Source organism: Acanthopagrus latus, chromosome 22, assembly GCF_904848185.1.
Source record: "Acanthopagrus latus isolate v.2019 chromosome 22, fAcaLat1.1, whole genome shotgun sequence".
In the NCBI taxonomy this organism is placed as follows: Eukaryota; Metazoa; Chordata; class Actinopteri; order Spariformes; family Sparidae; genus Acanthopagrus; species Acanthopagrus latus.
In genome coordinates this window covers 17,823,742-17,846,585 of record NC_051060.1, presented here as the reverse complement: position 1 = coordinate 17,846,585, position 22,844 = coordinate 17,823,742, and the positions used below count along the sequence as shown (strand labels likewise).

Sequence of the window (22,844 nt, the reverse complement as noted above, 5' to 3'; positions counted from 1 at the left end):
GAGCCCAGGTGTAGTGTTCCAGTCCAACAAACAGGAGACAACACGGACGAACACCTTTTGATTCCAGTGCGTTTTAAACTTACTGAGGAAAAGTTTATGAAAGATCTGTGAAGGAAGTGGTTTAAAGGCCTGGCGAGCGCCTTCACAGAATGGAATGCGCTCCTCTTGGACAGCGCTGCCAATTTCTGGCCCGTCGGACTCACAAAACTAATCCCTGACTTTGAGGGCGACATCCAGACTGATTGCTTTGATGAAAGCGAGGCTGAAAAGTTCCACAGCAGCTTAGGTGCATCCGAGCAGATGATCAGTCAGAGAGGATCATAATCAGATTACAAAACCTTCACCTCTTGTGTCAGTTTTGGTGAGCGAAGAGTCAAATGAAGTGAGGTTTTTCTCACTTCAAACCGCAGTGGACGGGTGTAAAAGATGCTAATCCTGATGGAATTTTACAACAATACAAACAGACACTCAGTTTAAAGTAGCTGTTATTTAATAACCATGATTTGCTCAACAACTGTAGTTACAGTTCATAATTACCTGTCTGTGTGTGACAGACAGTTGGCAGCAGTACTGCAGTGTAAAGGCACAATGACAGATAAATGTAATATCACAAGACATAACAAGATGACCTGCAGGAGAAGAACACAAATCTAAAATCATAAATTTACATCAGCCATAACTGGCTTTGTCAAATACAGTCCCCACTCAATCGCTTGAACTGAATGAGAATTTTTGTTTTTACAGCATTTCCTTGGTCAGTTTGAGTAAGGCAAAAATATATAAAATGAGTAAACACTGATAACAAATGATAGTGTAGAAACAAAGTGGTACACAAAGCTTACTGAAAAACAAATTATATAGAGCGAAATGTTACACTCTTACAGCAACACACACGCGTGAAATAAATGAAGAGGACCAAAGTTCTCCTGGTGGATGAAGCTGATTGACCTATAGCTAAACAATAGCACAAACCGGTACATCCTCACTCTTAACCTTCTAAAAACACATTGACAGTCCTCTGATGGATCCTCCAGAGTCTTTGAGGGTATAAACACACTGAAATATTCTCAAAGACTCTGGATTTCCGCTACATAGATGACAGCGGTGGCAGATACTGCCAATAAATGAGTACAAAAATCAAAAGAAACTTTAAAAATACCTCAGAGACTATGAATCCCTCTGAAATGCAAAAAATAGCCAACTGACTGTGTGTCATCTACAGGATCTGCATAAGTGCATTTGTTGACTTCATGTTTTTGTGGTAACAGGTTGAGGTTTTTTCTGTGAGTGCACAGGGACGTCCTCTTCACAATTAGAGGAAAATACGCTTAATCAAATCTTAGGTCAGTGCTCAGGACCACCTTCATCTGATCCGTTCAGCTCATGCCTTCTGTTCATTTGTGAATTGGCTGCCATTCTATGTCAGCTCTGGCAAAAGAGAAGAAGAAAACAAAAAAAGAAGATCCCTTTGCTCGCCATGTCAAGGCGTCACTCCCTCCTGGTCCATACTGCAGCCGAGAGCTTCGATGTCATTACTGATGTCAGTGATCATACGGTCCCATTCGTCTCCCTCCGAGGCCTCCTGGCCCTCGTCTGATGCGGCGCTCCCTCCGGCTGCTCCGTTGCCGTTGGTGGTAGAATCGGAGGCGGAGCTGGCTGTGCGCCGGTAGCGGCCAAAGCTGTCAGTGATGATGCCTCGTCCGTCCTTCACACCGATGGTCTCGAGGAAATTCTCAAAGTGCTGGCTGTCCTTCTCTGGTATGAAGGGACGCAGACCTGGCAGGGCACAGATTGATGCCTAAGTGCCTGACAACAGTCTTTTCAGCACGTACTTAGGACAAATGCATTTGTGTTACATTATATGTGATGTGAAATGAAGGTGGATTTATATATAATAAAGGAGACAGCGGAGCAGCTAGGACTCCACATATTGTTTTTTATATCTCACGTTTACATGTAGGGAGATGAAAGTGGGCCTAAAACTTTTGTGGCAAGAAAACTGGAACCGACAGTGTGGCTACTATTACAACCACCAAGCAAGACTGTGGAACTTCTGTTCAAAGTTTGTTTCACTTTTCCCCACAATCTAACCACAACCAGACCACATCAGCACATCAGTCCATTTTGGAAGCAGCTACTTAGTGGTAGATAAGATCTACACGGTGGCACTGAATACACCAGTGTAAACATGATTTAAGATTAGACCAGTTCAAATTATTAGACAGAAGACAAAGGTACTGCAGTGAAAATCACAGATAGAAGAGATGAGTGGTCATACCAAGAAGAAGGAACTTCCTGCTGTCCCCATAGAGTTGTCGAAGGTTAATGCAGAACTCATGGATGGAGGATCCGTTGCGGTATTCATGAAGCAAGGTGGCAAACTGCTGGATCTCCTGAGATGACAGTTTTGTCCGCAGCTAAAAAGAGAAAAAAAAATAGCAAGAAATGTAATTATTAGTACAGCCTGAGAAAATGTCATGTGCCAAAAATGGAAGGACAGGTTGAAATTATCATACTGTGGTCATGTAGTCCTGCAGGAGCTCTGCAGCAGTGGTGCTAAGCTCTCCTTCACTCGGAGTCTTTGGCTGAGGGGACGCTGGGGTGGAAGCTGAGGGAGAGTTTTCTTCTGCCTCCATAGAGCCCTGGAAAGGACTGAGAGAGAACACATCCCCTTGTAAATGATAAGCAAAACTGACACTTTCAGAGATGTGTCACAATCTTTCTTGACGGCTCCCAAAATAGAAACATGTGTACTTACAATGTGCTGGCTTCCTCATCAAAGGCCTCCTTAACATCCACTTTGCTTGAAGAGTCATCTGCAAGATAACTTAATCTTTACAACGAGCTACATATTTACAGGTTCATATTGTTGTGAAACTTGGAGAGACTGTAAATTTCCAAACTCATCAGTGAGTAAAACTGTATTATACCATTGTATATACACCCAATCAGTGTTATATTTTTTCTTTAAATAAAAACAATAGAATAAATAATGTTAAATTAGATTCATTTTGTTTGTTTTGTGTGAGAGCTCGTCTGTTTTGTTTCTCACCACTGTATAGAGAAAGGTGTGTGGTAGGTGTGGTCGCTCCATCAAAAATGGCTCTGTCCAAGAAGTCGATGGTCGATTCTGTGTAAACGATCTGAAAGACCTGGCTGAGCAAAAGACACAGCTCCTCTGCTGCTGCCTAAAACACAAAAAAGTCAGCAATTAATCATGCGCTCTTCAACTGATTAATTTTTTTTTTTTTGCCATGATATCAGTGTCTTGAAATCTAAGCAGTTGTCAACTGTCAAGTAGATCAGAATTAGCTGAGCTCTGTTCACCATCTACTGTAATTTACCATTTGTGCTCTTCATACAGACTTCAGACCCTAGGTTAGTTTCATTACCAACAGAAAACATCTTTTTTTAAGTATCCTAAACGTGGAGCCGACTCACGAATAAACAACTCCAAAGAACAACTACAGATCTTAAACTCCACAGGGGATAATTAACAAACAGCACTGCAGGTGGTGCCGAGTCTATGTCTTTAATTCATATTTTTAAAGCAGGCATCTGCATTTGCATCAACTTAACTCACCTGTGTAACCTCACTAAAGAAATAAACTCCATTTAACAGTGTGCATGTTGTAAACATAGCCACAGATAAAAAGTATTACCTTATTATCAACAGCCAGCACAAGCAGACAGCAGACTTCCACGAGCACAGCTCCACTCTCTGATAAGGAGCTCAGCGTCTGAGACTTGTTGAGATCAGGACACGAGCTGGGGCAAGGAGAACCTCCTGACTCCTGGGCTGAAAAACAAGGAAAAATCAAGTTGTATCTAATTATTTAAGTGTTGAATAGTGTGTCAGGTAAAAAGTCAAGTCAAAGTCACAAATCACATTTCCTTAGTGGGCGTTACTAATTGTCCTTTGACAGTGGATTTAAGTAAAACATAATTTTACCTGTTTTGATCACCACGAGGTGCAAAGAATCGTCCCTGATGTAGGAGACAGCAGCGATATCATGGATGGGCACTCTCAGAATGATGTCTTCTCCATCACGCCACACAAGCTTTATGTTGTATGCCGACAGGCTCACCACTGCATCTTGCTCTGATGTCAGCTGGCCTGCCAACTGATGGGACTTCTGAGAACCACAGAGGCACACAATCAAGGTTATGACAGATAGTGTGAATGCCATATCAGTCCTTCTATAAATCCTCTCCTTGAGATACTCACCCTTGCAGTGTCGATGAGCTGCAGCACTTCTGTGCGACTTGATGGGTTCAAGTATCCTGGAACTGATGTCAGCTGCCCCAAGTACTGAACAAGACAGAACATGAGCAAAAGGTATTTTACTAAAAGTCGTACTAAACCCCAAGAAATACAGTGCGACCCAGCGTCATATAATTAATCATATAAGTGAATAGTACGACAACAGTTTCCATTTATATCCCTGCTAGTCTCACTCACTTTGACTTCCTTCTCAATGTAATCATTGAGCAGGATGTCAGGGTCGATGCGGTGGTCAGGCTGAGAGAGTGAGAATGTGTGGAGGGCCCTGCGCTCAGTGGCTTTCTCCTGGGCCTTCTTGTCTCGCCCCTTCTCTCCTTTCAGGAAGACTCGCTTGAACGGAGACACGATACCAGGCTGGAAAATAAAGAATGAAGAAAGAGAGCAGAGTGGAGAGAAATGAAATACAAAATACACTAAGAAATGAGACTCGATTTATGTGGATATGTAACATTTTAGACTTTCTATTCAACAATATATTACTGATAATAACATCAACAGTGTACATGTAGTCGCAGTGCACAACAAATTAAAAAAACAGAAGCTATATCAAACGTCTGTTGTGTGTGGTACTTGTATGCAGACTCTGTTTCCTCCGACTGAGCCGCTCACTGCAGATGTACTCTCGTATAGCTCTCCGTGTTACCCAATACGTGTTGCTCAAATGTCAACAATAGCATGTGCAAAAGGAAACCTTGCATTTCCCAATACTGGAGGAGTTTGCGGTTGAGATCCACACAAAATATGAAAGGGAGAACCACAACTTAACATCTTAAATCCCAAGTATTTATGGTTAAAACATCAACATGCAAAATGAGAAAAATACATTCTCCTTTATCCCATATTTACTTAATCCTATTCATCGCTTTGCTTGCAAATGACAGAGAAAACGTGCCATTTGTCATTCTTTTACTCTTGTACAAACTGGTAGAAGGCCAATACTGTTCACTTTTAAGCTTGGTAAACCATGATGGGTTTGGTCTACAGTCTACACATGAAAGAAAACATTTCAAAGCAGTTTTGAAAAGCCTACCTCGTTCTCCATGAACCCCACACACTAGAAGAGCCGGCTATTCAACGGCAAGCACACAGCCGGGCAACGGATGCTGCAACGCTCGCACTGTCTCAACTGGCCACTTGTTGCCTGCTCTCACACACAGTGACAGCTGCCAACTGGTGACAGATGTACAGGATCAAACACAGGGCGACTGCGTATGTCAGGGGTGTGATCCCCCAAGGAGGAAGGGAAGTGTCTCTTGCTCTGCACTCAGGCACAAGAACAGGAAGGGGACCAGCCACAACTTCCTGTGATGACACGCGCATGCATGCTTTAAACTCTGTAACGATTAAAAGGCTGCTGCAGACTTCTTTCAATGTTGTTTTGAATATACTGAAGACAAAGCGTGAGCGGTGAGCACCCCCTTTGCTCCAGATCTTCATATTTACTGCAACGATGATAACCACCATCTTCCATCATGCTCTCATTCACTCAGACTTGGCTCAGCGGCTGAAGGTCCACACACGTCACTCCATAGCCACAGAAATACAAGACCTCGTATATTCTATGACACTAACCACAGACGTGACATCTGCAAAGCTGCACACTCAATATGGAGAAAAGTACCGACAATCTTATGTGGTTCTGCAAGATTTACTTCCCCTTTTCAGCCACCTTATCAAAAGGTCAATGTAACCAATTTGCTCCACAAGCATAAAATCTGAAGAGCAAACTTCATCAACGTTATGCTTGCTGGCAATATCTACAACAGCAGCACAGTATGGCTAATGTTGTAAGAATACTAATCAGTGTTAAATGAACTTCCCTCATTTATAACGAAGCTGAACAATCTGAACAATCACTCACTGTAGCCATACTTTGGCTCCTGCCTGATGTGCTGACATTTGATCACAGACTTGAGACTCCATAGAACAGCACAACCGATGACCAGTGCATTATTTAACACTACGTAGCTCGTGAAGACAAACACATTAACATTTTATAGTGTCTCCATGTGAAATGTGAGAGGAGAGCTACTGTAGCTGACCCCCAGTGAATGGCCTCAAGATGAATAGGTGTCTTTATTGGTGAAAGTCTTGTTTATAAAAAGGGACATAAGAGAAGATAGAGGGTGGCCTCTTTGTGCTGTGATGGCCAGACTCTGAAACTTTTCCACACACAAGAACCATACAAGAAAACCTGGGCTGCCAAAAATTGGGCCCGGCCCATGAGCCAAAGTTGGCCAACCACATGTCACGTCTGGACTGAAACTGCAATTTTACATCTTAATACTACAGCACAATAGTTGCTTGCTTTCTGCCCATGGTCCACCAAGTGTCAGGTTTGGCCGTCCAACCCTGCTATATTCAGTGGAAGACTGCAACAATTTATCCATCACTTGTCAACTATTATATAACTATATATATTATATATATTATTGAATATGATTATTTAATAATAGTAAACAAAACGTTTGACAACTTCATGTTGAGCTTAAAGAAACACTGATAAATACACTGACAATTTTTTTCACCACTGTCTGATATCTTACATACCAAAACAACCTATCAATTAATCAAGACAATAATAACCAGGTTCTCAATGAATGTAATCATTAGTTTCAGCCCCAATTCAGTGTAACAACAGATTATAATAATAAAAGTCCAATTGTGAAAATGATGACCATCTCTTGTCCATGAATGACCTTTTATTCGCAGTGAAGTAAATACCAGTGTTATAGTTTAATTTTCATATAGAATAAGCGTAACTTAAGGCTAAATTGTCTCCTGTACACCTAGAAACGATGACTACCTTTTATACAGTAGTCTTACAAGTAAGATACTACCATCTTGATCTGCCTTTCCAGATCTAAGCAGCAGCACCTCTGTTACATAAGGATGTTTGTCATTCATTACTGTAGCATCACCACTCCAGCTGGGTTGAAAGCAAGTTAATCCACAGATATGCGAGTCATGACAGCATTTACTCTGCTATGTGCTATGTAAAATAATTCCTCAACTACCTCTAGACAACTTTGACAGGTTCAAGACTTAATGACTCAGAGTTTCCCTGACATGTAGGGAGGGCTTTTTCATGGGAGTTTATACAAATCAGTGGCCAAAAAGTGATAGCAATCATATAAAAAGGTCTAATGTTTCATTTGAACCTGTGCAATACAGTAAAATATGTATATAAATACATCTTGGGCAAATGCTGTTCATTATCACCACCAAGTGGCACGAATAAGAACTGTATGTGACACTGTTCCCTGATAAGTAAAGGTCAATAATATGTGCTAACCCTATGCAACAACACAAATTTTAGTTTTTCTGTCACTGACATTGTACTTACAACTAGCAAAATTAAGTCTAAATCAGATTCATGCAGCTGAAACATTAGTGAGATTAAAAAGGACAACAGAAATCATTTTTTCCACATCTGACTTTCCAAAAAGCTTAAATGCTGCTTGGCATTACGAATGCAACTGCATGGGGTGTTCTGAGGGGAAGTTTCGAAGAGCAGACAGGGTTGGTTAAAAACATTTCCTTGTCACAACAAACCTTCTTGACTCAAGGATATCACTTCACTTCCGTCCAAATTTCCGTCCACATCAAGAGGAGATGGGAAACAACTTCTGTGTTATTGCCAATAAAAATTATAGAAAAACCAGAGCAAGCATAGCAACAACAACAACAACAACAACAAAAATCACTTCTCATTATTCTGCTCAGGCTATGAGAACCTGTCAGTGTCAAGTCCTGCCTAGATTTGTTGGCTCCTACAGTTCAGTTTCCTCCAGTACCAACCAGAGGAACAGATGGGAACACGTCCCCCGGTGTCTACCATCAGACAAGGTGGGAAGAAAAGATCAGAGAAATGTCAGCTATGTGTCCGAGCATACAGATCCGTCCCACTCCAAATCAAACTGGATCATTAGGTAGCATGTGTGTGTGTACTCTGTGTGTGAGACAGGGCAGCAGGGATGGCTGACACAACCAAGGAGAGCTGATTCTTCTCAGCATGACTGACACCGATAGCGGCTGCCTCTGACAGCCCGTGTTTGAGCACAGATCTTCCGTGACCCACGCCTCCGCTTAACAACGAGGGGTTATTACTCTAAAAAAAACCTGTCTGCGCGCTCATTATCTTTGTGGAAATACTGACACCGCGGTATGACGCCCTATGTGTCACCCTCGCTGTAATAAAAACAACAACCACCCTACAATGGTTGATACACAATACATACATCAGCCTAATTATTACAAACAATGGCCGGTATTTCCTTTTTAAGTGCATTTGCCACAAGAACACAGCGTTTCATCTGAACAAGTTTCAATGCACTACAAGGCGATCAACGCTCAGATAAAGTTGGTATTAATACAAACATGAGATTGAATCCTGAATCTCAGTGTAATCTTGAACTGACACGGTAACGTTTTAAACTTTTTACACCCATGCGGTTTCGCTTTAATTTACATATTTACTGCCTCTTCAATAAACGACACACATTTCCCCTTTTTTAAATTAGCTCTGGTTGATAGAAAACATATTGGATATGTCAGCGAGTGTGTTTTCCCGTTCATATTTACTTGAAAGTTGGCTAAACTTAGCAAGCTAACTGCTAAACTCCCCTGCTAGCTAGCAAGTTAGCGTGCTAGCTAGCCAACTTGCAGTACAAAGTAGAACAAATGCCCCACTCACCTTTTTCACTTTTTTCACATCATCCTCCATTTCTATCTAATGGTCCTCTTCTTCATATTCAGTTCAGCGCGGAGGTCCAGGTGAGACGAGACATAGCTACGGATGCTTTTTAACCAGCACTCATCTGACAGTAGTTAGCTTTGCTAGCCTAGCCTAGCCTAGCTTAGCTCAGCCTAGCGTTGGTAAAGTGATGCCCGAATTCGAGCTGACAGCAAAACGCCATCCCGGCACTCGCCTTAATCCGCAACCATTAAAGGGGAAAACGCCGGCGCGCCACCAATGTGAAAACGCTACGCTTCGGTGCTGCTAACGCGACTAGAGGAGTCGTCTGTGAACAAGACAAACTAGGATAAAACAGGGAAAAGTTTTCAACTGTGCCGCCATTTTGGGCGTTGAACTGTGGTCCAGCATGCTTTGCTTTGCACAAACCAAAACAGCTGCTACTGATGCAGCTGGGCGAGAAGAGAAGACAGTTTGATGAAGCCGTGCTGGCGATACTCAGGTAGTTTTAAGTCGTTAGCTAGAAAAAATAGTTTAACTGTTCATTAAATCAATCACGGAGACTCACTTTAAACCAAAAATGAACTACCTTAGTATAGACATTTGACTTTTGCACAGGACTTTTGAGGACTTTTCTTACCTGTGCACACCTGTGAGTCATACAGCTCAGTTTTTGATAATCACTTAATCGTGTAAGGCTTTCTGCTGAGCTGATATGATTGTTTTTAATCAAATGAAAAAAAGCACAGTGTTTTGTTCATGTGTCTCAATGTGCCACAACACCTGTGGATGCAAACCTGTTCATATTATTGCTTCAAATGCTTTCCTGCTAAGATAACTCTAAGTTAGCTCAAATATTATATCTATATATATTACATTGATATAAAAACAGTCTCTATCAAACAATATCTCTATGAGCTATTCACAACTGCTCTGTATTGGTCCTTGTTTTGACAGGATCACAGAGAAGCTGAGTGGACGAAGACGTGAACTCGAACAGTTACAGAAAGATGATGCGAAGGTGGAAAAGAGGCCACAAGAGGTCCTGGCTGCGTAAGACGGGTAAGCTCAGCACATGCTCCGTAACATTTAGTGGTATTTAATCATATTGTTTTAAGAATTCCTTATTTTGTTGAAGCTGTGTATAAATTCGATGAAGGGGTTTAACATTTGCTGTTGGATTGAAATATTTGGGATGGTCAGGAAATGTCACTGAATTCTTTTTTTCATGGAAATGATAAGGATTAAAGGTGCTCAATGTGATTGTGTTGTGTTAAAGCTACTACAATGAGCATTTTTTTGTTGATTCTGACGAATTCTGTCTGGACAAAAGGCGATGACGGCGGAAACAAATTAAACTTCGATTTACTGCCGTACCACCAGACTACAGAGCAGCGCCTTCGTCCTCAGCACTCTGCCATAAAAAAAAAAGTAGTTTTAATGTTTATGACTAACCCGACATGGATAAGTAGTAGTATGTATTGTGATAGTTGTGTATTTAATTATGAGAACACACTTGACTAACTCAATCGCAAATAGCAATACATGCAGGTATCCGTAATGAAATACAGCAGAGTGATTCAAAGTATTGAGTTCAGTAACCTTGTGTTTAGGTCTGTGGGGCCTCATTTGTCTTTTATTTTATGTACAGTGTAAGAATAGACTTTCTCAGCTGGTGTAACCTCGAAATATACTGTTTATCTTAAAGCTGATTATTTTTGCATTAACTTGAACAAACGATGACCTCAGGGGCTTGTTACGGGCCATGCGTGAGGGGATTGTAACGTGGCGGGAACAATTACACCTTCTCCTTCTCTCTCGGTTGCATGTAGATGAAATGTTTAAGTTGTTAAATGTTGCTGGACTGTGGATTTTCTAGATGAAGGACTCGGGTCAGATTGTCCGCGACGGTCCAAAGGATGCAACTCGACGCACGATCTCGAGTGCCTTTCTTTGCTCCACTTACAGAGAGAAACAGCAGCTGAAGTTAGTTCAGAAATGGAGCCCCTTTAACAAAATCAATTGTGATATGAACGACGGACAAACCGTTGTATCAGGACACATTTGCTAAACTTTCCCCATTTAGTCCGAGTCACGTACGTCGGCTCCCGTCCCAGGCCGTATACTGCAGCTGCTTCCATCCGCCCAGATGTGTATTGTGCATGTGAATACACTACTAATATATATTGCACTTTCAAATACTATATTTATTTTTCTCTTCTGGGATGAACAGTCTGATATATGAATCTACAGTAAGGCTTAACATTACATTTTCAGCATAATATTTCTCTTTTCATCTAAAAACCAAAACATACAAAAAGAACTTTAGCACCATATGTTATTAATAATATTCATATTGTTCCCAAAAATAGGACATCAGTTTTGCTTCTTTCTTTTTTTTTTTTTTAAAGAACGGGGATTCCATGAAACAATTTACTTACATTTTATATTCAACAACAACAAATAAAATCATTCCCATATATGTTCTCAGTCACAACATAGGTTGAATGAGTACACTTTCGTAAAAGATGCTACGGAATCGTAGCAAATTTGCTCTCTGACATTGTGCCAACGTTTTAGAATACCCCGGATAAATCATATAGTCTAGGGAGTATCCTGATAGATTTGTGAAATACACCGACAAGCTAACACAATCTATAAATTGATTGAATATAAACAAAGCAATATTTTCCCAACACCTTTTGATAACAATTTTCAAAAATCAGCAGCAATTAATATGACAACCATAGTCGCTTCATTGGAATATCAAATCCATTTTTAAACAAAATATTACAGCCAATTCTACAATAACAACAAAAATAGATACACACAGGTTAAGGACATATAGATGACAGGAATTTACAACACAGCAATCACGTTCTATATATTTTTTTTTTAACCAAATTCCAGTAGCAGAAGTACATTTGTGCTCCTGTGCATTTGCCAAAAAAAAAAGATGCATTTTTGTCATCTGCCAGTTCCATTCTCTCAAGAGAAAAGAAAGAAAAGAAAAAACTAAATCCTAGTGCAGATTGAATCATAGTAAAATAACAAACATACTGTAATAATAATGTAATAATAAACATTATATGAAAAGTAGAGTAACTGTTGTCTTTTTTTTTATGCAGATTGGAAAATCAAAGTGGCACCATTGAGGATTGAGTTCTGCTGTAAACTGTGTGGATTTGAGGTGCTAGCTCTGGAGCATTTTTGAGACTGTGAGATTTGCGTGGGGGCACGGGCCCTTCAGTCAACCGGAAGGCTTTGCTGTCAGACAGCCAAAATGTGGACTGCGGTCCACAGCAGTAGCACCTTATTAAAAATGTATTTATTCAGCACCAGGTTGTTAACAGAAATCAAAGAAGGATCGAACGTAAAACGAAGATAAATGCACCGTTTTATCATCTGAACATACTGCGCCAGTGGTCAAACAGATGGATCGTGACACAAAGGTACAGACTTAAACCGAGTCGAACACTACAATGGCCTGCTGCTACACATTAATGCAGAAAATCAGAGGGTTTGCTGTGCAGTCGAGAGCACTTACATGCTAAATGTTGAGGGTCACCTCACAATGAGTTCTAAAGGCATGCTGGGAGGCGGCGGGAAAACCAGGAAATGAGGTTATTCGAAAAGTGAATCAGTGATCGGGCCTGTTTCATCATTCCATTGTAATAAAATGCAACGCAAGTGATTTTTAAATTCTTTTTTTTTGCGCATTTCGTCATCATTGACTTCTTCCCGTGTTATATTCCAACTGCAGGCATTATTGTTTTGGCTAGAGGATGTAATTGTTCACACGAGACAAAGGACACAGAAAGTTTTTTCACGTCTTGGCACTACAAATCATTCATCATTGCAAGACAGAAGAAGATGAAAAGGCATAGACAAAAGTACAAAACAATCATTGACCAAATTGTTCAGTATCGTGCCTGGCATCTCGTTAAGACTATCCATCAAACAGTCCAAAACTAACACTTGTGAGCTCAGTCCAAACTGTTAACTGAATCAACCCGGGGCTGCTGCGATTCAGCTTACCCGAAACGTAATAAAGATGAAAGAACCCTACGTTCAGGTAGGGACGATGTTCAGTATTGCCTTACTTTTTCTCCTATGTCTTTGACAGAACCAATAACTGGGTTTCACAAAGCACCCACCCCTTGGTTCTGCCACGCTGCGAAGTTCAGTTGTAACACTGTAATGAGGAAAACAGTGCAGTCCTGTAAATGGCAACTTGGATGAAAGTGTAAGACTACGTAGCGTTGTCGGCTGACAGAATTGAGAACTTGGCTTGACGTGATTTTTGGGGAGACAAGACAGGAAGAATACTGTTTGGTGTTGTCGTCGTATTGGTGAGTGTGCTGGCACATGAAACACGTAAAGAAAGACATTGGCATTGTTGTTTGCGGACCTGGCTGCCATGGCTGGATTGAAGCACCCATAGTGACAAGGCACAACAAGGACTGAGAAGAACAAGCTTGCTGTTCAAACACTCTTGCTGTGTGTTGTGGCTGTCGAGGGATGTGGAGTTGGGCAGGTAACCTGGCAGAAACAATTCTCTGTAGGGGATTTTTTTCTTTTATGACCTTGTTTATGGTATAAAGTACGTCAGCCGGGAAAACTACACAGTACAGTATAGAAGTGGCTTCCACTTGCACTCACGTGTAGCTTAGCTCTTGAAAACCCGTTTATAATTTAAAGAAGAAAAATATATAAAAACTTAAGCCCGCTTATTAACCAGCTTCTATCTTTAATACACAGAATGTGGCAAAATGGTGATCGTTCTTGTAGAAATATGTAAAATATACTGCAACATCTCATTAAAAGTCCAGACTTGGAACATATAGACTCTTTGTAGACTTAATTGAAATCAATTAGTTTAATCAACTGCCGTTTCTACTACTCTGTTAACACATTTAGGCAAGCATAAATACGCTTTCACGACATGAAGCACCACTAGTTGAAATGCAGCCCAGTTGAACATAATCTCGTCTATTACGTTATATATATGTGTGTTTATATATACATATATATCATCCCGCACGCACACACAGACACACACACACAGATGAATGAATCACAGTGTATTTGCACCTGATTTGGACATGCGTCCACGTCTGGAAAAGGTCAGCAGTGTTTTGGATAAAGGATGCACCGATACGCCAGGCAGCCAACTACCACAAAAAAACGCCGGTCCCCCTCCCCGTTTAATAAGAAAAACAAAAGAAAAATGTGCAAACCATAATTTAGTGGTACAATCCCAGCCGTGGAGTGGTCCAGGATGCAGTTATGTTAAGGAAAAAATGGAGACCCTTGAGGACATGCCTGGGGATGAGAACTGCATTGAGACACCCCTGAGTCAGCTGGTTCAGTGGTCTTATTTGTTGGTCCTGAGGAACCCCTGTATTGGCTGTTTTGCTTAGTTTCTTTTTTTTTTTTTAAGTTTAACAATACTTATTATTAATTCATTAACTAACTATTAACATGGCTGTTCATTCACTACAACAGAGAGGAACTACTCTGGCTACTATGGTAAACAATGAACAAGTTGGTTGTTTTGCATACTTATGTATTCTCTATACATACGGTGAGTTGGATGTTTGCTCCACCCTAGCTGACCCAACAGTTCTCAATTACTCAGGGCTGAACATCGCTTTTTTAAGCTGAGAGGGTGGCAGACCCTGGATGTTGAAGCTCTTGGTTATGGCAGTGTACCTCATTGCATGTTCTCATGTCAGGATCTCCAGTTGTTCAGCGTCAACCCCATTGTTCAGTTACCAGAGAGTGTGAGAGTGTATTCACTGGAGGGTGCCAAGGCCCGCCGCCGCCCGCAGAGACGGGGGAGAGGGCGGAGCAGCAACCGAGGATGGAGCTGAACAATCAGCGAGAGGACAGCAGTGTGGGGAACGGGCCGAGGATGCGCGCAAGACAAGCGTGCGTGGAAAAACGCCGCCGTTGCGAGAACACTTCGGAAAGCGCACTGCAAGGAATCATCCACCATACTCCGGTCAGGCCCTTCATCACAATCTGTCCTCCTGTTCTTTTCCACCCCTGGCAAAAACCGCCTCTCACCTTTCGCCTGGACTCGCGTGGCATCTGCTTTTTACAGTACGATGTTAGCAGGCACCCGTGGCCACAGCTAAGCAGAATGCCAGTGAGCCGGGAGAAAGGAATCTCTGCCGTGCCGTGTCGGGCTCTTGGGCACTCCTTGTTGGGTGCATTCATACTAATGCCTCATACTAAACTCATGCCAAACACTGCAATGTAAAAAACACACATTATATATTCAGATGAATCATTGAGTAAATAGATAAAATTGGAGTATGAAATGCATTCTTTTTTTCTTATGAATTGTTCAGTAGCCCTCACTTTTCAGTCAAGCTCCTTTGACTTAGAAGGCATGTTTTTTTTTTTTCTTGGTTTGTGTTATTTTTCGTCATGAGTGGTCGTCCTGTGGCTATCTGTGTCGGAAAGCTTCCGCAGGTTCAGCTGCAGGGTGTGTATCGGTGTGTAATTGCTGCACAGCAGGCCTATAGATGGCACACGTTTTGCGAGGATTCATTCCACCGGTTCAATGGGGGCAGATAAATTGGAATGACAGTACTGTAGGATGCGATTTGGCTTTGTTTCAACTGTGCTAGCAGATGCCAGAACAGTCGCCCTGCACTCTGTATGTAAGAGCACAACCTCTTTGAGGGCACACCAATGTTGAGGAGTATACCTTTTGAACACGTCACCGCACAACGTCTTTTTGTCATGTAAAAAAGTGAGGTTCTGGCAAAATATAGTTATGTCAATGACTATAAATGTAGACACAAATACGCACTGAAGTATAATAGCATAGAAATATCTTCTCAGATTTGTCATCTTTTTTTTTTCTCAAGAACTTATTACAAGTCTTTGCACCCAATAAGCATATATTAATCAACCTAAAACATTAGTTGATAAGAAAACAAAAAAATAGGGTGGTTTGATAAGGGAGTTACTTTCTAGTATTCAGAAGGGAATGGTGGAGGATTCCTTGAAGGCTGTCTTTGCACTTCAAAAAAAAAGTCCCCTGCTACCCTTTACTAAACACCTACAATCTTTAAAAAAAGTCTTTGGAATGTTTTTTTTTTTTTTTTAACTATAGTTTTCTACCCCTCAATTTAGAAAACGTTGTGCTCATTTCATCTTCACGCTACATTCATTTCATTGTGTTTTCATCTTAATACTTTGTGCTGTCACAACTACAGGCAGAAAACTACCGAGTAAGGCGTGCTGTTACAGCTTGCCTCCACTGGAGGGCAGTCTGCTCTGTAAAAATTGAATGTGTGGGTGGAACTGATTGAAGGTCAGTGTGCTTCTTTTTTTTCTTCCATACATGATGCGATTACGATTTAGGATTTTGAACGAAAATAGGACAGCCAGGATACACTTGAGCCACGTAGGCTCACAGAGGGAAAATCCATTTTGAATTACATTAATTACAGAAAGGGCACATCTTTGATTGTGTCCTCTCTGCAATGGTATCGTGTTAGAAATGTCAGTGCTTTTGGAATTCATGGGCTAAAGACTTGGTAAACATTATCATACATTTCAATAATTTACATAAAGAATGGCAGTAAATGTTGGGCCGTGCAAAGACCTGCCTCCTCTGAGACTCTCCTCCATCATTCCCATCAGGCTTTGCACCAGTCCCATATCACAGGGACATACAATATGCCCTTCACAAGTATTCACAGGTTGAATCACCAATACAGTATAATGCATTAAACACATTTCATAATGAAACATTCATATGTTATCTACACACTCATACAGAACCTTCCTCTATCATTGTAGAGGGGTTTATATGAGACTTCTGTATATATCACATAAGATTCTGTAGGTTTATAATTTTCTCTCTGTACTGTATGTTTTTTCCAAAAATAAATCATGACTGTGTGTTTAGACTGTCTTGACAGATTTTTAACTTGACAAAACACACATCTCCTGCAGAACAACTGAATGATCAGAGAAGAGAGAAGGAGAGAGCCAAGTGTCAAATGGACAGAGATAATATCTGGAGAGGAAGAAGAGCAGAATGAAAGAAAAGGAAAGGCATGTGCATTGTTGTGTGATAGAGGAGGTGACAGAGCTGAGGAGAAGATCCCCTCAGAGGGAGGACTCGTACTGCAGGAGTTCATAAAGAAGCGGACCGTCCCTATACCTGATGCCCACCGCGTTAGGGCTAACGTACTGCAGCACGTTTATGGTCCTGCGCAGGCGCCGATCCACAAAGTGTGCATCCCAGGCCGGGTAGCGTTTTCTGGGCATGTCTATCTTGATGAGAGGACCCTCAGGCCGGATGGGCCTGCCAGCTGCATCCACGGGCTCTGTGGACCTCACCTGGAAAACCGGAAGGCAGGTGTCTGTGGCTGTTTCATCCGACTCCACATACTCCCCTGCCAGACCCCTTGTGGGTGTGGCTTGAGAGCCACGAGGGCCCGGAGTGGGAGCCATGGGCTCAGCCTCGGGGGGTAAGGGAAGGCCCCACAGCAGCTCAGCGCAGCAGGAGCTGGCCAGCACCCTCAGCCGGGGGCCCATGGGGTGCAGGACCCCGTAGTAGAGAACCATACAGGCCACACCTGAGGCAAAGCACAGGAAGACGCCACAGAGGGCAAAAGAGGCATAGGCGTCAGTGGTAGCTGGGTCACGGTACGCATACCAAAGGGAGCTGAGGATGGCGTTCTCTAACAGTACTACTGTGTAATAGGCCACCATTCTGTACCGCGTCCGGCCCTCACGTACATTGAACCAACAGAAGACGTAGACCACGCCCACCACCATGTTGAAGAGTACCTCCTCCCACTTGGACATGCAGAAGTCGGTGCCGCCATGGATGACCCAGAAAGCCATGGCACACCAATGGAGCACCACAAAAATGCCAAAGTAGATGTGGAAAACAGAGGCAAATAGGGCAAGGGAGAGCACCCGTGAGGAGATGGTAAAAAGGCGCCAGAACAGATGCACCAGAGCACCCCGGTAGCTCATGCTCTTCTTGTCGTCACGTGAATCACGCAGGAGCTTGTGGTAAGATGCTAGCACCCAGGCCAGGGACAAGAGGGAGGACATGGCAGAAACACCTGTGAATGTAGACAGAGAGGAAGAGTAAAAAAGGAGAGAAAGGCTACGAATGGCAAGAATGAGAGACGCTGACACTGTCGAGATGCTGTGTGATGGTTCTAAAAATGTCAAAGATTAAGAGAAATCCAGTTTCATCCCCGGGCACGGAGAATAATGGTTTTATCTCGACTTGGCTGTCAGTCCACTTACTGTATACAGTATGTTTCATTTCAGCCGCTGCCATCCATCACATTTCTGAAAGGCGTATTATTACCGAGATCCTCATAGGTCATCCAGTCAACACAGCAACATTTAGTGCACCAATCCACTGTCCTTTAGGCTTTATAATAGTAAAGACAGCAGATATGTCAGAGCCGTAACCTGCTGCATGAAAAACGATGGAGGATTATCTGCAGAGCAGCAGCATGGTGCCTCTCAGCAAAATGTATTGATGGCATTCCTATAGACACCTCAGACAGGGAGGGGGTATCACTTGTTATGATTGAATTGCCCTCCTCTGGGGGCTGTATTGCACGAGGAAACTGGAATTGTAAAAGAGCTTTCAATAACATGAGTGATGAATGTTGGAAATTGGATACAGTGGTGGAGAATATTGCACACTGTAAATAAAGTGATATGTGAAGCTCGCAGAAAGCGGATTTGTCAGGTGGAAAATATGGAAGCGTCTGGGCATCATGCACTAACCACAGTATGACATACAGTGTAGAACGCAGAAAATACAGAGACGTGAGGTAGCTTGAAAAGATAAAGTCATATTGTGCCGTGTGGAGCCTCTTACACTGCAGCCACTCAGCCTTGTTGCTCTGGATCATGATGCAGAGCTGCAGCACCAGCTGAGGGGCACTTTCTAAGAAGGTCTCCAGCAGTCGCAGCATGTTGACATCGGCATACTCGTACATCATGGCCCAGTAGAAGCGCCTCTGGTTCTCCTTCTGCCGGTGACTTTGTATACCGAGATACATTGTGCGGATGTACCTGCAGAGAGAGAGAGAGAGGGATGATTGACATCGCGTTAATAAAACATATTTCACCGTATTTTTGCACAAGAACACTCGATGACATCAATATTGCATGTTTGCCACTTCAAAATCAGTGTTCAGTGCACCTGCACGTGGTCGAGAACACTAGAGGGCATACTTAGCTACACTATTTAGCACACGGTGAAACATTCAGCATCATTCTGCACTCATGAGGAGCTTATCAGCATTAGTCAGAGACTTTTCAGATGTCGTCTTTAATGGACCGATTGCTTATTGGGTTTGACAAAAGTGCTTGTGAACATGTAACAAAGTCAATTATACAGCAGTCATACATCTCAGAGAGTTAAACACACATTTGAGATGTGTTTTATTATAATTACACAAAATCTGTGTAAATAATTATAACCTGACATGTTGGGCCTCCCCAGAGTTAATATAAGGCTCAGCTTCTGTTTGCTTTGGCAAAAAGGACCAGCGGTTTTATTGTTCGCCAGTTTTGCCAGAATAAGGGGAGATCCCCTGCAATAACTTCGTCGAAACACAATGCACACAACTCTAGTCACCACTGCTTCAAAAGGAAGAATATGTCACATTAAAACTAGATTTAGTGACATAACCAGGGTCGTAACAGATGACTTCTACCACTGTCAATTAATCAGTGTATTTCAGTGATCAGTTATTACTGTCAGTGATCAGTGATTAGTTTTTTGGTCTATTAAATGTTGGAAAATGTCCAGTAGTGTTGCCTAAAGCCCAAGATGAATGTCCTCGTTTGTCCACAACCTAATTATATTTAGTTTACTGTTTGGAGAACTAAAGAAACCAGGACAAATGTTGACTTTTCTTCTCCAAAAATGACTTAAACCAATAAGCTGATCAAAAGAGTTAGCAATCATTTCAGCAGTTGACCAGTAATTGATGAATGGTTGCAGCTCGAGATAAAACAGAAGAAATGGAGAAAAGGACACAAATATCAGTATGACTGAGATAAACACAGCAAACAGGTCGCTCGAAGAAGTTTTTTGGAAACTTAAAGATTAAAAACAAATCTCCGCCTCTTTTTCCGGCGTCCTTTCTTCACCCAATCTGAGGGCGAAAAAGTCTTACAATCACTTTCTCGGGCACCAAGTAACTTGCATAATGTATAATCTTGCATATCTTAGCAGCATGACTCCACAATATGACTGCTGTGGAGCTCAGCAGTCATCATTCTCCTGAGTGCCCCACATACAGCGCTGGACTGGCTTTTCCCATGACTGACCGGGTTTCATAAAGTGACTCCGGTGAAGCCGGGGAGATGGAAAGCAACGCAGCTAATTGAATCAGGCTCCTGTTTCAAATTCCACTCCTGTGTTTTCTTTTAAAGGACAAAAACATCCCAAGTCTTTTTTGTGTACTGCTGAGCAAAAATGTAATATGCTCAGGGCTGTGATATAACTAATTAAGATCATAATCTTCTCTGGGTATGGATTTCAAAATGGAGCGCTGCCGTCAGGAGCTGCCAATTAACGCGTGCGAGGAGAAGACGGGTAAACAACGATGAGGGGGGAAAACACGTAGCGGATCCAAGCTTTGGACAGGGACATCACAAGACATGCTTGAAACTGCGGAGCGAAAAAAAACAAAAAACAAAACATCAATCCCTCCGTCCAACAAAAAGGGAATCTTGACAGCGAAAAGAAGGAAAACAGCAATATAGTGTGCTTCTATCCTCTCCAACCTGTAAACATCTTCAGCTCTTCACACATGTTAACCTCAGGAGAAAACAATCTCTGCACCCAATATGACGGTTATACTGGTTTATAGTTGCATATTGGGTGGTAGCTGCAGGGCCTATCTGCCTGAGCTGGCACAGTGGCCAAATCCAGCACTTGATGTGAAGGCAGTCAACCGAGGACAATAGTGTAGCAAGGACAGAAATAGACTAGACAGTAGCACTCCCCGCTACAAATTGAGAGGCCATGGATCTAAATTCCAGTTCTTAAAAGTGAGACGCAAATTCGCTGCGGCACGAGAGTGTGTACGAGTGGTTTTCAACATAATTGGCTTCTGCATTAGCTATTGGGGAAGAGATTACTGTTTAATTTGAAATGAGGTTGTGAGCGACGCGCTGTAAAGAATGCTTCGTCTAGTAGGGTCTGATTGCTTGCGGTTATTGTTTTGGCGAAGAATGAAGCATTAAGAATTAGGTTGCCTTTACATAACCCGTGTGGGTAAATTGGAAATGAAACTCGATATAAGGCTCAGTAAAAAGATGATTTCTGATGATTATTGAAAATTGTTGTTCTCTTTTTTTGCATTTTCAGCTGGACTCGGAGCCGTGCCCTGACTAAAAGAATCTGGGTTACACTAGCAATTAATTTGAACTAATTAATTGCTAGTCTAACCTTTGAACATTGATCCTTTTTCCTATAATTAGGGCCAAATTAGTTTCCAAAAAACAATTACGTTTACCACATTTTGGGTTTCTAGTGAAATGTCTCACTATTGGATGGATTGCCATGAAGTCATAAAAATCCCATTAACTTTGGTGATTCTCTGATTTTTCATCTAATCCAGCCAGCAAGTCAGAGTTTTTCGATTTTCTCTAGGAAATGTCTCAACAGCTACTTGATGACATTGTTTTGTACGGACCTTCATGGTACCCAGATGATATATCTTAATGACTTTGGTGATCCAATGATTTTTACTTTAGTGGCACCATGGTGTTCAAACTGGTGGTTTTGAGTTATTGCCTCGAAAAAGTGTTGGATCAATTGGATCGATTGTGCATTAACAAGAGATACAGTTGGTGGTTTGACCAAACCGATTGGTATTTGCAGACACTGGAATGAGACTCAACAGACTCTCTTACATGTTGCCCCTTTAATAATTTGGAATCTAGCACCACCATAAGGTCAACATTTTCATTTGTCCAATGTGTTTCATGACAATGCATTTAGGTTTTGTTATTTCATATTTTATGCGATCAACACTGTTTGTGTCCTGTATGGAACAAAAAGTGAAAGTTGACTAATATTATAACCCAAACCATGATGTTTTCCAAAACCTATCCAAGTAGTTTCATAACCTGAACCAAGGCAACAAAACTACCAAAACTTCAACAAGTAGTTGTATTACCTAAACCTGCCCAAGTACTTTTGTTGACTAAACCTAACCGAGTACTTCCTCCATCTACATCACCTGACTTCCTCAAGGCTTTCCTTTAGTCAGAAAACACCTCATAAAACCACCCAAACTATCTTACAAGACAGACTATCACTGTTCAGGCGTATAGATGTGAGGTCAAATACACGATCATTGAAAAACAAGGTGCACTCCGACCAGCGGCTGAGACGGAGCTCGCCTATGCGTGCACTTCTACGTCCTTCTCTGCCGATCGTGGTAAACTATTCACGTTTTTAGTGAGACCAAACAAATACTAGCATGCTGACATGCTTCAGTAAGAGGGTCTGCATGGTAAACACCGAACCTGCTTAACATCAGCATTTCAGCTTTGTCATTGCAAGCACTGTAGCATGCTGCCATCAGCATTTCGTTCAAAGCACCGCTGTTCCCGAGCACAGCCTCACAGAGCTGCTCGCATGGCTGTGGACTCTTGTTTTTTCAAATCGAGACAGCTACTGAAGCCATGAAGATCACTGTCTCTGATGGAGGCACTACAGACCAGCGAGACATATCAGTGGAAAGCACAGACTAATAGAAATTGGGGGATGGAGACAAAGGGCCTGTGTAGGTCTCCGTGGCATGTCATTAGTGAGGGAGAGGGGTTGAC

General features: G+C 42.0%; 2 protein-coding genes and 1 long non-coding RNA gene across 4 annotated transcripts in view; 1 reads left to right on the top strand and 2 right to left on the bottom strand.

The window, feature by feature from the left end:
- Positions 1 to 467: 467 nt before the first annotated feature.
- ccm2 (CCM2 scaffold protein) lies at positions 468 to 9,374 on the bottom strand. 2 transcript variants are annotated; one of them, XM_037086565.1, is made up of 10 exons: positions 8,982 to 9,374; positions 4,463 to 4,639; positions 4,229 to 4,312; positions 3,953 to 4,136; positions 3,663 to 3,799; positions 3,053 to 3,188; positions 2,759 to 2,816; positions 2,517 to 2,652; positions 2,279 to 2,417; positions 468 to 1,776 (listed from the first exon to the last, which is right to left on the bottom strand). In XM_037086565.1, the coding sequence occupies exons 1-10, from the start codon at positions 9,009 to 9,011 to the stop codon at positions 1,481 to 1,483; spliced, it is 1,377 nt and encodes a 458-aa protein (XP_036942460.1). In that variant the 5' UTR covers positions 9,012 to 9,374; the 3' UTR covers positions 468 to 1,480. The 2 variants fall into 2 exon arrangements, with proteins under 2 accessions (XP_036942460.1, XP_036942461.1); XM_037086566.1 differs by lacking the exon at positions 8,982 to 9,374 and adding an exon at positions 5,316 to 5,680.
- Positions 9,349 to 17,099, top strand: LOC119012593. Its single transcript, XR_005072528.1, has 4 exons — positions 9,349 to 9,483; positions 9,939 to 10,043; positions 16,217 to 16,314; positions 16,962 to 17,099. It is a non-coding gene; the product is annotated as an uncharacterized LOC119012593 (long non-coding RNA).
- xkr6b (XK, Kell blood group complex subunit-related family, member 6b) overlaps positions 16,972 to 22,844 on the bottom strand; it is a 55,714-nt gene continuing 49,841 nt past the window's right edge. Inside the window, exons 2-3 of the mRNA XM_037086564.1 lie at positions 18,868 to 19,064; positions 16,972 to 18,088 (exon numbers count right to left, since the gene is read on the bottom strand). Of these exons, the coding sequence (XP_036942459.1) occupies positions 17,118 to 18,088; positions 18,868 to 19,064 (1,168 nt within the window). The 3' untranslated portion in view covers positions 16,972 to 17,117. The remainder of the gene's footprint in view (positions 18,089 to 18,867; positions 19,065 to 22,844) is intronic.